General features: G+C 37.0%; 1 protein-coding gene across 1 annotated transcript in view; it reads left to right on the top strand.

Annotated features, from left to right (window-relative positions):
* The first annotated feature begins 2,965 nt into the window (after positions 1–2,965).
* LOC138000304 (WD repeat-containing protein 17-like) overlaps positions 2,966–12,253 on the top strand; it is a 39,417-nt gene continuing 30,129 nt past the window's right edge. Inside the window, exons 1-5 of the mRNA XM_068846619.1 lie at positions 2,966–3,357; positions 5,077–5,743; positions 6,359–6,663; positions 9,794–9,907; positions 11,023–11,077. Of these exons, the coding sequence (XP_068702720.1) occupies positions 3,229–3,357; positions 5,077–5,743; positions 6,359–6,663; positions 9,794–9,907; positions 11,023–11,077 (1,270 nt within the window). The 5' untranslated portion in view covers positions 2,966–3,228. The remainder of the gene's footprint in view (positions 3,358–5,076; positions 5,744–6,358; positions 6,664–9,793; positions 9,908–11,022; positions 11,078–12,253) is intronic.

Here is a 12,253-nt window from a genome sequence, read left to right as displayed (position 1 = left end):
AAAAAGCATACAAGTAAAAAATCTTGTAAGAGAAAGAGGTTCTTTAGGTTTAACTAAAGTGTACTGACAGAAGGTTGATAGAAGTGGTAATAGCTACAGCGTCGCCATCCGGTGAAATGATTGACAAATGTGTTGTTCCCTGATCATTGGGCCTGGCGTAAAACTCTCGATAGTACTGTATTTGCGTTCGACGTGAGGAGAACGCTATTTCTAATGTTGGGTAACCTGTGCACAGGGGTAGCTTTTAAAAGTTTTCATTTTCTGTTCGCTTGCTTTTTCAGCGCCATCTTAAACACGTCATACTTGCATTAATTACGTCATATGCGCGAATGGTTTATATGGACTCAACACGCAGATTTTTGGCAAGGGACATTTCTCAGTAATAATCTTACAGACAATTCTCAACCAAAATTCTGATTTTGATAGTTGTTGTGGCTCCACGTCGGCTAAACTCTAGAAAATCCGACCACCAATTATTATTTCCATACTAATCGATATGTCTCGTTCTTTAGACGATGCCGCTTTCAGAAGACAATTTGAGTGGCAAGGTGTTCTGAAGTCGCTCCTGTGACAGCATTACTCGATGCCTTATATTTTCTTCATTTTTCTTGGTTTAGTATTTTACTAGTAACCACATTTCTTCTCAGGGGGTTACTTTCGTTGTATCGTTTCCTCCGAAATGATCGATGCATAGTTATTTTGGCCACAGCTTACCTTCTTAAATGTGACCCTTTCTGTACACTAAAGAAGACCTATGCAGGAACGATAACTTTTAAATATAGCTATTTCAACAGGATTGTAGACACGTGAAATTCCCTGCCACACTCAGTTCGTCGGGCACCTAGTATTAAAATTTTTAAGAGGAGTCATTGTTAGGGATATCCTGATCAGAAGTCTGTGATTTATCACTTATTATCTTATCTTATTTATATTAGTAATCCTGTTTATTATCGTATTCCTACAGTATTTATTTAATTATCTATTGGACTGGGCTTTCCACTGTAGCCGTGTATGATATACTTCCCTATTGTAGTGTAATTATATATATTAGTTAGTAGGGTGGTCTATCTTGTATGAGGTCTCAGACCCTTTTATAGACTTTCCCTAGCACTCTTACTCATTTCCACATTCGCTCACTTATGTATTCTTGCCGAAATCGCAATAAATAATAAATAAATAAAAACAGATCTTACGTACTTATGATTTGGAGTCAGCCAAGGGCAAAGTACTTCAATCCTGTCACAGGAGTCATCACAGTACTCGGCGCTTTTTGAAACCATCTCAAGAAGTACATTCTCCCATCCTCAAAGTTCAGTCCTATAAGATTATTTCTTTCGCTGCCCTTCTCCTTGGGTTCGAAAGCGACTGTCGAACACACTTCGATAATCCTAGATTTCTACGATAATCATAAAAATTACACTTTTGTCGATTGTGATTGGTTTAAAAAACTCCTATTTGTCTCTAATTCACTTGCCAAGGGGGTTGTTATCGGACAGTTTAATAAGCCAATCACATTCAAAGATGTAGTTTAAATCAACCAATCACATTGGAAGTTGTAGTTTTAAATCAACCAATCACATCCTTGGTTTTTCAATCACCATAGAAACAGCGCACAGACTTTTAAATTGGGGCTTGCTTTCTTTTCTTCAGAGCGACAGTAAGCAATTTACGCCTCCTTTGTCAGTCTTTTGATGCAAATTTTCCCTTTCTTTCGTAACTTGGCTCCTCAACTTCATCTCGGAAATTGTAATTTTTATGAGTAATTGGTAAGAGAATTTCGTGTCATTCAATTCGGTCTGTAATCATACTCGTGATAAACAAATCGGACTTTCGCTGCGCGGTCGTCCGATATTGTTGTCAATCGTATGATTACCGAGACCGAAGTCCTGTTACCATGACATATAGCCTGTAGGGGTTTCTTGAAAAAAGCGGGTGTACGAATTTCTGGAGGACATCCAAAAACAACGAAGAAAGTCAATTTATTGTTCCCAGTGGTAACCAGGAAAAGGCTCCACTTACGAAACGCACGTCACAGGTATTTATGTCTTTGTGACGTAAATACTTATGACGTAGATGAACTATGGTTCACTGAAAGCATATTAACTATGCTAAAAGCGAACACAAAAAGGTCTGCTAATGTGCCTGCGCGAAAAACAGGACAATGTGGTAGCAGATGGAAGAAAATACCATTAATCGAGGAGTCAAATGGCCGCGATCGAGGGGGAAAAAAGGAAAAAATGGTATCTATGAAAGTCAAGTAGCTTCAAGTGAATAATAATTTATCATACACTAGCAAAACACTTGAACCGTCGCTTCCGATGACTTCTCGGTCCGTTTACACCTTCAATAAACACCACTAAAATAACAATATACACCTGCTGTAATAGACATAATTCCCCGAAGCACTCGATATATTTTGAACTGGAGGCAGTCTTGTTTTGGACCTCGTGCATGCTCAAAAATTGATTTGAACATTATGATTATATCATTCATATTTCTGTGGCGGAGTCTTTATGACTCCAAATGAATGTAAGTGTATAGAAGCTTGACAGCTGTTAAACTCGACCAATTCAAAGGCTTGACGCATAATAACTCTAGTAACTCTAGCATCATGCGTCATAGATAATGCAAAGGTCCTATGGCAAAGCAATTTTTCCAGTACATTTTCATTGTAAGAGGAAGAAACAGCTTTTTGGTTGAAAGCCATTAAAAGTGGGCCAAATTACTTGTCGAAAACGAATATTCTTAAAAGTTTTAATTTCGACTGATCCTCTTATTCAGCTTGTCACAAACTTTCAGTACTCTCATGTAGACAGACTAGCCTTCCTTTTTGACAAAAAGTGGCGATTATATAAAAGCAAACGTTTTTCTGAAGAGCAAGAGGAAAAAAATTTTAAATTATGGATGACATTTGACAAGCATAAAACATATTTATCTTTTTGACAAGCAGATTTTTGTTGGGTTTCTTCAAGAGCGAGACGCCTTATCTAACAGCTGAATCAATTCAGTTGCTGTTATCTGTTAAGAGGATAACTGTCTTCTTGAGCTTGAACCATTTCAAATACATACACTTTAACGGTTTTAATCGGTGAGACTGGAGGTGGAGAGCAGAAAGTTCGGACGAAGACTTCTTGGCCGTGGAGACTGGTTCGGAGTTATTAAGATAAGATGGCCGGTCGAATTTGCGAGGGAAGTTAGCGAAATCTTTGCAGTTTTCTCGGCAAGATCATGAGTCTCATGAGGCAAGTTAGCCTCCTAGCAGCTGGTTGCCAGCCCTGGAACTTTGATGTATGTGCAGCGAGCTGTAATGGGGACCGTTTCGCCTACTGCGCAACGCTGGCAGTTTATGTTTACGAAGTGAGTCACTAAGCGCAAACTTTGGCACGCAAAATGCCCGATTGCTATTGCTCTTTTCCTGTCCGATTTTTTTAAACTTCTGAACTTCCGCTGGAATTAAACCATAATTGTGTTTCTATCCTGATGTTTTTAAAGGAATCAGAAAATTTCAATGGAATTCGTTTCTATAATTTTCATTTTATTCCACAGCATGCAATTTTAATTAAACGTATGTAAGGACTTACTGTTGATTTTCCATTTTATGGCGTTCTTGTGATTTTGGCATGATTACCAAAATATTCAGTTCCAACTTAGTAAATGTCTTTGCGTCTCGCCGCCTTCTTCCGGTAGAGGTTATCTTTATTTAAAGTGCAGATGTTTAAATGTAAAACAATTTCTAGAGGTTTATTTATCGAAGAAAAGAACTTTTGCGTAGCTTGGTAAATAAAAGGGGAATTCACGTCGCACGATCTCTAGGGTATCGTGGCAAGATGTTATCTTAAATGAAACTTGGTCAAATTTCGCTGTATCCTGTCTTCCTCGCTGCTGTTAATTTGTGCAAATTCTGTGATCGTGTTCTAGAAATATGTAAATTTGTTATTTTCCGGTTGGTCATTCTGTACAGGGGAAAAAGTGCGCCTCAGCTTGAGGTCAAGGGACATAGAGTTTTAAGACGGGATGGTACCGTTTGACTATCAAATGCAAAATGACTAATAAGAGAGAATCATTTAGCCTTTTAAAAGTTTTTGAAAAGTTAAAGTACCTGAAATACATTTCTGGAAAATCAAGCCATTTTCTCCAGAAACATATTTCATGCAATGACCACCATAGGTTTGTGTGGTTCACAGTTTCTTGAAAAGAGTCGAAACAAAGTAAGATGTTTAAGACTGTGATTTGATCCAAAGAAAAGTTTGAATTTAAATAAAGAAATAAATTCAGAATTTTATGAAACAATCAAATAAAATTTCAATCAGGTCCCATATCAGGCAAACAGGACGTGACTTTTGGCGACCTTTAACTAGTCTTGGCAAGATTTCAGCTAAGGTCAAATCAGTGGCATCCTCAGCTTAAAGCACTGACCTTGGTTGTTCAAAAGATGGATAATGCTATCCACAGGATACTCACTGTCCAGCATAATCAATTGAGTCATCCAGATGATAGTGATTTATTCAGTGGATAGCACTGTCCACCCTTTGAAAAACTGGGGCCTAGTGTCTAAGCCTCAAGAATAATATTTTTCTCTCTTTGCCTTTTGGCAAATGTGACATGAGTTGGGACTCATGTGATGTCTTGTTTGATACTCTTTTGACGCAAGTACATTCATTTTTTTTGGATCAAATTGCAACGAATTTAATAGTTATTATTGTCCTCTGTACGTCTTCTGTGAATCAATAAACAACCTGACCAATGCCGAGTGGTTGGCCTGTGAAATTATGGAACAAAAGTTCCTGTCTTCAGGCCAAATGAATTCCACATATTCAACAACATACTTTGCTACTAGTTGGAGATTACTAAAATTTTGTAACAAAATGTGGCCGGGCTTAGCACCCAATAAAAATTATATCTGAAAAAATTAAGTTACCATACTAGACAGCTGCCAGTGGTATGAATTAACACACTACTTGTTAAGCCATAATAAAAAGGCCCTTTGGATGGCCCAATAAAACATCACACTATTTTTAGCAATAACTGCATTTTCTGACAGATAGCTTAGAACTCATGATTATGTTTTCCTTTTAGCTGGATCACCAGTTTAACGAATTTCGTCTGTCAGCCATTATGGCGGAGCACAAGAAAACTATCACTTGTATTTCATGGCACCCAAAGAACCCAGATATTCTTGCAACAGCCAGCAGTGACTGTAAGATTTTCATATGGAGTGTCTCACAGCAAAAGATTATTAGCACACTGAACAGCTTCAAAACTGCACCAGTTTGCATTGGATGGTGTCCGCAAGAGAAGGACTCGATAGCTTACATATATGGCCGTGGGCCAATGCACATTTGGAATTTCACCTCTCCTCCGGACAAGTTGATATCCAAGTATTTGGAATCTATGACATTTTTTGCTGAGGTGTGTCAGTTTCGCTGGAATCACAAAAAGATTGGAAAACTTGTATTTGGTCATGTGGATGGAAGCATTTCTGTTGTGAATCCTGGACAGAAGGCATATAAACATCAATTACGCCCTGAAACTGTGGATATAGATGAAGAGGACCCGGTCACTAGCCTTGAATGGGATCCTTTGTCGACGGACTACTTGTTAGTTTCAAATGCACATCATGGCACTCGATTAATTGATACTGAATCTATGAATGTAATCATGAATTTTAAGTTGCCAAGTTCAGCCATAAAGATCCATACTTTGGCTTGGGTTCCCTCTGCACCTGGAATATTTGTAACTGGAGGTAAGTCATTAAAATAATGAGTGTCTGTTAAAAAGGTACTGAGTGACATTTTAAGTAGAACTGGGTTTGTTATTCATTAAATTTCAGCCAAATTTTGAGTGATGAAACACAAGGAGTGGTTTATCCCAAGCTAAACTCATTGCCAATTAGTGAGCTTGGGAACTGCAGTCTGGTGCTTTAAAAATTAGCGGGGAAGGGCCTGAAGTAATCCAGGCCCAGCAGGGAGGCATCCAGGGCAACCCCACAGCAGCTGCTAATGGAGAACTAAGTCCCGTAGAGATACTTATCTTACCTAATACTTGCATCTTGAATCAAGTTGCTCTTTGGGAGGGGAAGGTGGGGCTAATGAATCTGCAAAGATTTGTACACAAAGGCACTGATCCGTATCAATTCCTAGAATGCAATTCTATACGTGAAAACCCCTGCAAATTCCAGGGATGAATTCCAGATCATGTGCAAGAATGGAAAAGACTGCCGGCATCGTTGGCTTGAGGTTATATAAATAATATGGTGTAGCAAATGGAATAGGACAGGTAAGATTGTAATAGTTTAACATAAGAGAATAAAATTTTAATGTGAATACATGTACATGTAAATGCTATGTGTTTCTTTTAGATACTCAAGCTGGTGTTCTACGAGTCTGGAATGTCTCCAAAAGCACGCCCATGACAAGTATTAAATTAAAAATGACAGGTTTTCATGCTCTTATTGTAGTAGAACCCTTTGAGGATGTGGCATCAAATAATAATTCTAGAACAAGTGTTGCATTGTCATCAACATCAGCTGCCTGTGAACCACCGTCATCACCCAATAACATCACATACGCTCTTCCACCGGCAAGAATTCTTTGTACTTTTTTTGACGGTGGGGTTGGACTGTATGACTTAGGGAAACGAAAGTGGAGCTTCTTGAGAGACATGGTGAGTTTGCATGTGCATCCTCAAGTAGCACAGTGAATTTTTATGATTTAAAAATATAAGAGGCAGCTACAAATGGTGTGTAGGATGTAGCTATTGATAAATCATGAATTTTTAATACAAATCTCAACCAGAGCAAGAGGATCAAGGGATCAGTGGTCTGCGTCAAGTAGATTTCGACCTGGCAATAAGCTTATTATTGGTGTAACAGATTCATGAAAGCAGTTTTCACATATCTGTAATGGTCAAATAATACCCTTTTATTACAATTAGCTATAATTGAACTTTCCCATTATTATACCTATTAACTGCAATCCACAGGCAATCACATTGTGTTCCTACACACTAGCAAGTATGAAGCTTTTTGGTAGCTTAGCATGTAGACAATTTCTTACTTTCTAACCACTAAAAGGAACTGTGTAGTTCTTGTACTAGTTAGTGTTAAAATGGTATTTATTTGCAAGCAACTGTTAACAACTCTTGCAGGAGCAAGGAAACAAAAGAAAACATTGCTGATTTTGATTCTTAATTTTGTCTTTAGAATGGGCATATCTTATTTGTTCAAACCCATATTCACATATGATCAATATATTTATGTATATGTATTTTGTATTTATGCAGCGACAATGTATAATTCAGTGCTATGCACTGCAAGACATTGAAATAAGCGAACATCATCAAACGTCATCATCATTATCATCATCACCAACCCCTTAAATTGTAAGCTGTGGCTTCTAACTTGAAACAACTTTTTAACAATAGTTATGTTTCAGATTATGAAATTCAATTTTCATTGCATATGATTTACTATTATTGTTTATATTTTCGTTTATTGTTTATTATTTAGGGCTCGGCATTGCGACCAGTAAAGTCGCATTTATGACTGATTTTTTCCCCTTTGCGACTAAAATATCTGGAGAAGTTGCAAATTTGCGACTTGTTCTCAACTTCGCTCTTTTGAAACAATAGGGTTTTTGCCGATTGCCCGGGGCAAGTGAAATATATCCATGGGCAAGTAAAACAACACTAAAACTTGTCCGATCGGGCATCCAGAATTTTTGTTCCACTAATATTTTGCGGAACGATTTGATTTGCAACAAGAAAGCGACAAGTAATATAATGTAGTCACCGCAAACACAATTCAAAAATAACATTGCATCTCTTTGCTGTCATCTATTTCTCTGTTAAAAATATGTTGGTACAAACCACAAATTAAACTGATTCCTCTGCACAAAAAGAATCTTTGTTATTATGGAACCCAGTTTTCGCACAGCCAAATATCATGGCATCTGACAGGATGCGGCGATGCGGATCCGCATAATTCCCTAAAATCCGCATCCTCCGCATAATTACGATATTTTCTGCATAAAACTGAAGAAATGCCTGATATTAGTGATAAAGCAGCTTCTCACCATCCTCACAAACGCAAAAGACAATTGAAAGAGATTGACTACTTTGAAATGCTTATTTTCCTGAACATTGAAGAAAACACGCCATTTCGTTCGCAAGATGAAAGTTCGTAAGCAGTTTCTACGCATTTTTCGGCAATGAGCCTGGACTCTAGTTAAACTGTTCTCGTAACATACCCGCTCGAAATTAAAAAAAAAAAGATGCAACAAGGTATGAAAATTTAGCCGCAAGTTATAGTAGCAAAATTAAATTGATCATTTGTAAAAGTAGGGTGAGTTGGACGGGTGAGTTGTACAAAACAAAATAGGAGCCCGCAATATGCATGTGTGAAAAACCGCTGAAAATGGTGACTGATCGAAGGAATGGATCGTGGTTCAACCACATCGCAATTTTGCTCCATATCTCCAAATGGAAACAAAATTCATGACGAGAAACAAAGTATTTTTTTATCGCTTTATTTATTTTAGCAAAAGTTTTGGCAAAATGCCGATCACTAACCCTTTTATTTTCACGGTGAAAGCTGGTTGCAAATTGGCGACTTGTCCAGATATCGCAAAGGGAAAAAATTCAGTCATAAACGCGACTGTATTGGTCGCCATTTCGAGTCCTGATTTACCATGAGCATGTAAATGAGTTGGACGGACCTAATAATTAGTTCTATAAATTGTTCAAATTTCCGCATAATCTGGTGTAATTTCCGCATAATCAACGTATGTTTACGCATAATATGGCCAAAATTTTCCGCATAATCTTTAATTTTTTTCCGCATCCTATCAGAAGCCATGCAAATATGCTATGATACTGCTTTGAAATCGAACAAGCACACAAGAAAATTCTACCTTTTGTCACACAAGTTCAACCAGCTTTGAAAGGCTTAAAGAACATACTATTGGACAATTGGCATTTAATTCAAAACCAGCCTAATCTCAGAGATATATATTCAAGGAATCTCCCTTAATTGATCTCTTATAGAAAAGGAAAATCGCTTTAAGATATGCTTGTCAAGGCAAAACTGTAAAGGTTACTAGAACACCATAGTCCTGTTGGTCTGTCAAACCCATAAAAAAACCATGGGCAACCAAAAAACCAAAACTGATTGCCCAAACGGCAAATTAGTAAGAAAGTAAGTATTATGTATTAAATGTATGTATTATGTATTTAAGTAAGTGTCGAACACTGGACTGGATTTTTTCTTTAATTTCGTGTCCTGTAATATTTTTTTGTAATTTATTACTATGATTAATTATTATTCCTTGGTACAATGCTCCAAATCATTGCTAAAAAAAATCACATGACAAAACAACCATCCGTCTGCAAAATACATGTAGGGTAAATAATACAGATCTGAAATACATTTGTTTATTTTTTAAATAAGTGCTGGCTCCACTGAAGGCATTCTGTAGTAATTTTTTTTCCCTACTGTCTGTCATGTATCACAGTACATAGGGAAGGGTTAAAGGGGTCTTTGAGCGGACCAAGATGTTGTTAACCCATTCACACGTTAAGGGCCCCAGCCTATTATTGACAAGTAAAATTGTCTGACATCACACAGTAAAATCTAAGTCTTGATCCCAGGTGGTGAAGGTTTAAGGTATTAATTAAATGAATTCATAATAATCTGTAGAGGTATTCTTGGTCTGGTTTGACTGCAACTAACTGACCTTGGACATTAATAATATTTTGTTATGATAATTTATGTTATCTGTATTTATTAATGTTTTAGGGGCACATGGAGACAATATTTGATTGCAAGTTTAAACCTGAAAGTCCAGATTTTTTGGCCACAGCATCATTTGATGGAACAATAAAAGTTTGGGATGTTAACACCATGACTCCAGTAAGTTTAGCAGTACATAGTTTCTTGACAGTAGGCAGCATGAGGTTACTCAGAGATCTGTAGTAATTTTTATCGAAGTTGTCATCCTGGAAAATATTCCGAATTAAATATATTAATATACTCTCTGGTTAAGGATTGTACGCTATTAGTGCTTTTGTGGATGCATTGGTATTTGTCGTACAACACGTAAGTTGTTTTAGAAGTGCATGTGACTATTTTGTTATCAGGTATATAAGGTGTTTCTTGCATTTTCGAGGTCACTTGATGGCATTGCCTGCTGCCTTTTTTGTAAAATTTCCTGTAATTATTTGTTATCCTTCAGTTATAATTTAGCCTCCCATTGCTTTGATTTTCAGTCAAGTTGTTATAATTATAGCTTATTCAAGAGCTTTGGGTAGTTTGCATCACTCTTTGCATGCTAACTTGTTAAGTGACTATTCTCAAACTTTGCCCATGTCCAAGTATAATTTCCTGAGCTCAGAATAAACGAGATGATTGTGGTCTGCATTTCATGGTATCAAGAGTGAAAGTGATTTGTTCTTGTTTCACTTCAGTGAGAGTGATTAGGGAACAAGATATATGTATGTAACTTCACTTGTCCTATGAACAACTTTTGGAGTTAGCTTTGGAATGAGTACAAGTTGCTTGTAATCTTGTACAACTGAATGACTGTGATTGTAGATGTCATGATATCACATTGTTTTCATGCCCTGACCTCCATCTGACATGTCTGATAGTGTGCAATGTTACTGTCAAAAAACATCCTTTTAGCCAAATCACTCATATAATAAAACAGCTCCTTGTTTGTTAATGTTTAGTAGATGTTTCTTGGATGTATTTTATGTTGACTGCACCATCTGAGTGGTTGATTTTATAGTTCTTCCATCAATTCCATCACCAGCATCTTCATCTTCGTCATCGTTATTATTATCATCGTCTCAGGTCTACTTAAACCATACTGCTCCAATCATTGCCATACAAGTCAACACACAAGGACACACCAAGGGCTTGACTATCCATTATTGTATTTTCGTCAGTCTCTTGAGAACCTCACCATCTTGCAACCCATTGTTTATCTCCAAGTCTTTGTTTTGGTTATGCCATTCGTGTTACAGGTGCATTCTTCTCCTGGAAATGAAGGCATCATCTATGCCCTCTCATGGGCTCCAGGCAAGCTTTACAACTTTTTGTGATCATAAATTAATTTATGAAAAATGGACAATAAATGCAAAGGTTTCTTCTTGATAGGAAGTTTGTACATGTTGACTATCACGTTAGAATAGATTGACTTTACACGCAGATGTAGGAATATGAAATCAATGTACATGTATTAATTGATTGAAAATACTGGATTTACTTTGTCTACAAAATGAAAAAAAAAGTGCCTAACGAAAAGATGAAAAAATGATATGAAACTCCACCCAGTGAAAAATATAATACAATGTTGCACAAGCAATGGTCAGTTGAACAAAATATCTTTTTACAATGACTGCAAAACTTTCGCGCGCTCATTGGCTAATTTTTATCGTCAGTAAACAAGCAGACACATGAATTTATAATTTATGGGATAATGTCGCAATATTGCTAGCGTCAGATTGACGTTTCTCACATTTTTGTCTCGCGTTCTTCTCGTGTTTTGACTGAATTTTGACCCCTCTGCCTTTTTGTTATTAATTGTAAACAACAAATTGATGTCAGTTTTTCATGCGTCTGTCCTGTTATTGACAATGAATTTCATCACAACTTTGTTCAAGTAGTCTGCGGATCCACTCAGTTATCGCCTTGTTGATCCACAGCAACTTTGACATTGTTCTGACAAAATTCATGATCAATATCAGGACAGATGCGTGAAAAACTGACATCAATTTGTTAAAGTGCCCCTGTGACCAAAAAATCAATTCATATTTTTCTTTGGGTTTCAAAACTATGTTAACAAAACACTAAGTGACCCACGTTTTAAGCCTTGATTTTCAAAAAGACACCTCTTTATTTTAACCGTAATTTTCCTATTTAATGGTCCGCCATTACTAACATTATGTTCTTGAGAGAGCTGGATCGAGGAGAAAATGACGTCAAAGGCTCACTAGTTTAAGAATGCAATACGTGTGTACGCCGAAGAATTAATATGCAGCACGGGGGTTTTAGGCTTTCAGACTTTTAAACTCATGGTTTGCATATATAATAAGCTGAGTTCACACGCTGAAATTTTAAGCGAGTGAGCCTCTGACGTCACTTTTCCCTGGATCCAACCGTCTGAGGTTTAAACGTGAGTAATGGCGGACCGTGAAATCCAAAACTTACACTCAAAGTAAACGGCCTTCGGATAAAAATCAAAGCTCAAAATTT

The sequence above is a fragment of the Montipora foliosa genome, chromosome 4, assembly GCF_036669935.1.
Source record: "Montipora foliosa isolate CH-2021 chromosome 4, ASM3666993v2, whole genome shotgun sequence".
Taxonomy (NCBI): domain Eukaryota; kingdom Metazoa; phylum Cnidaria; class Anthozoa; order Scleractinia; family Acroporidae; genus Montipora; species Montipora foliosa.
Note: the sequence above shows the minus strand (reverse complement) of the source record. Positions and strands in the feature narration are given on the sequence as shown.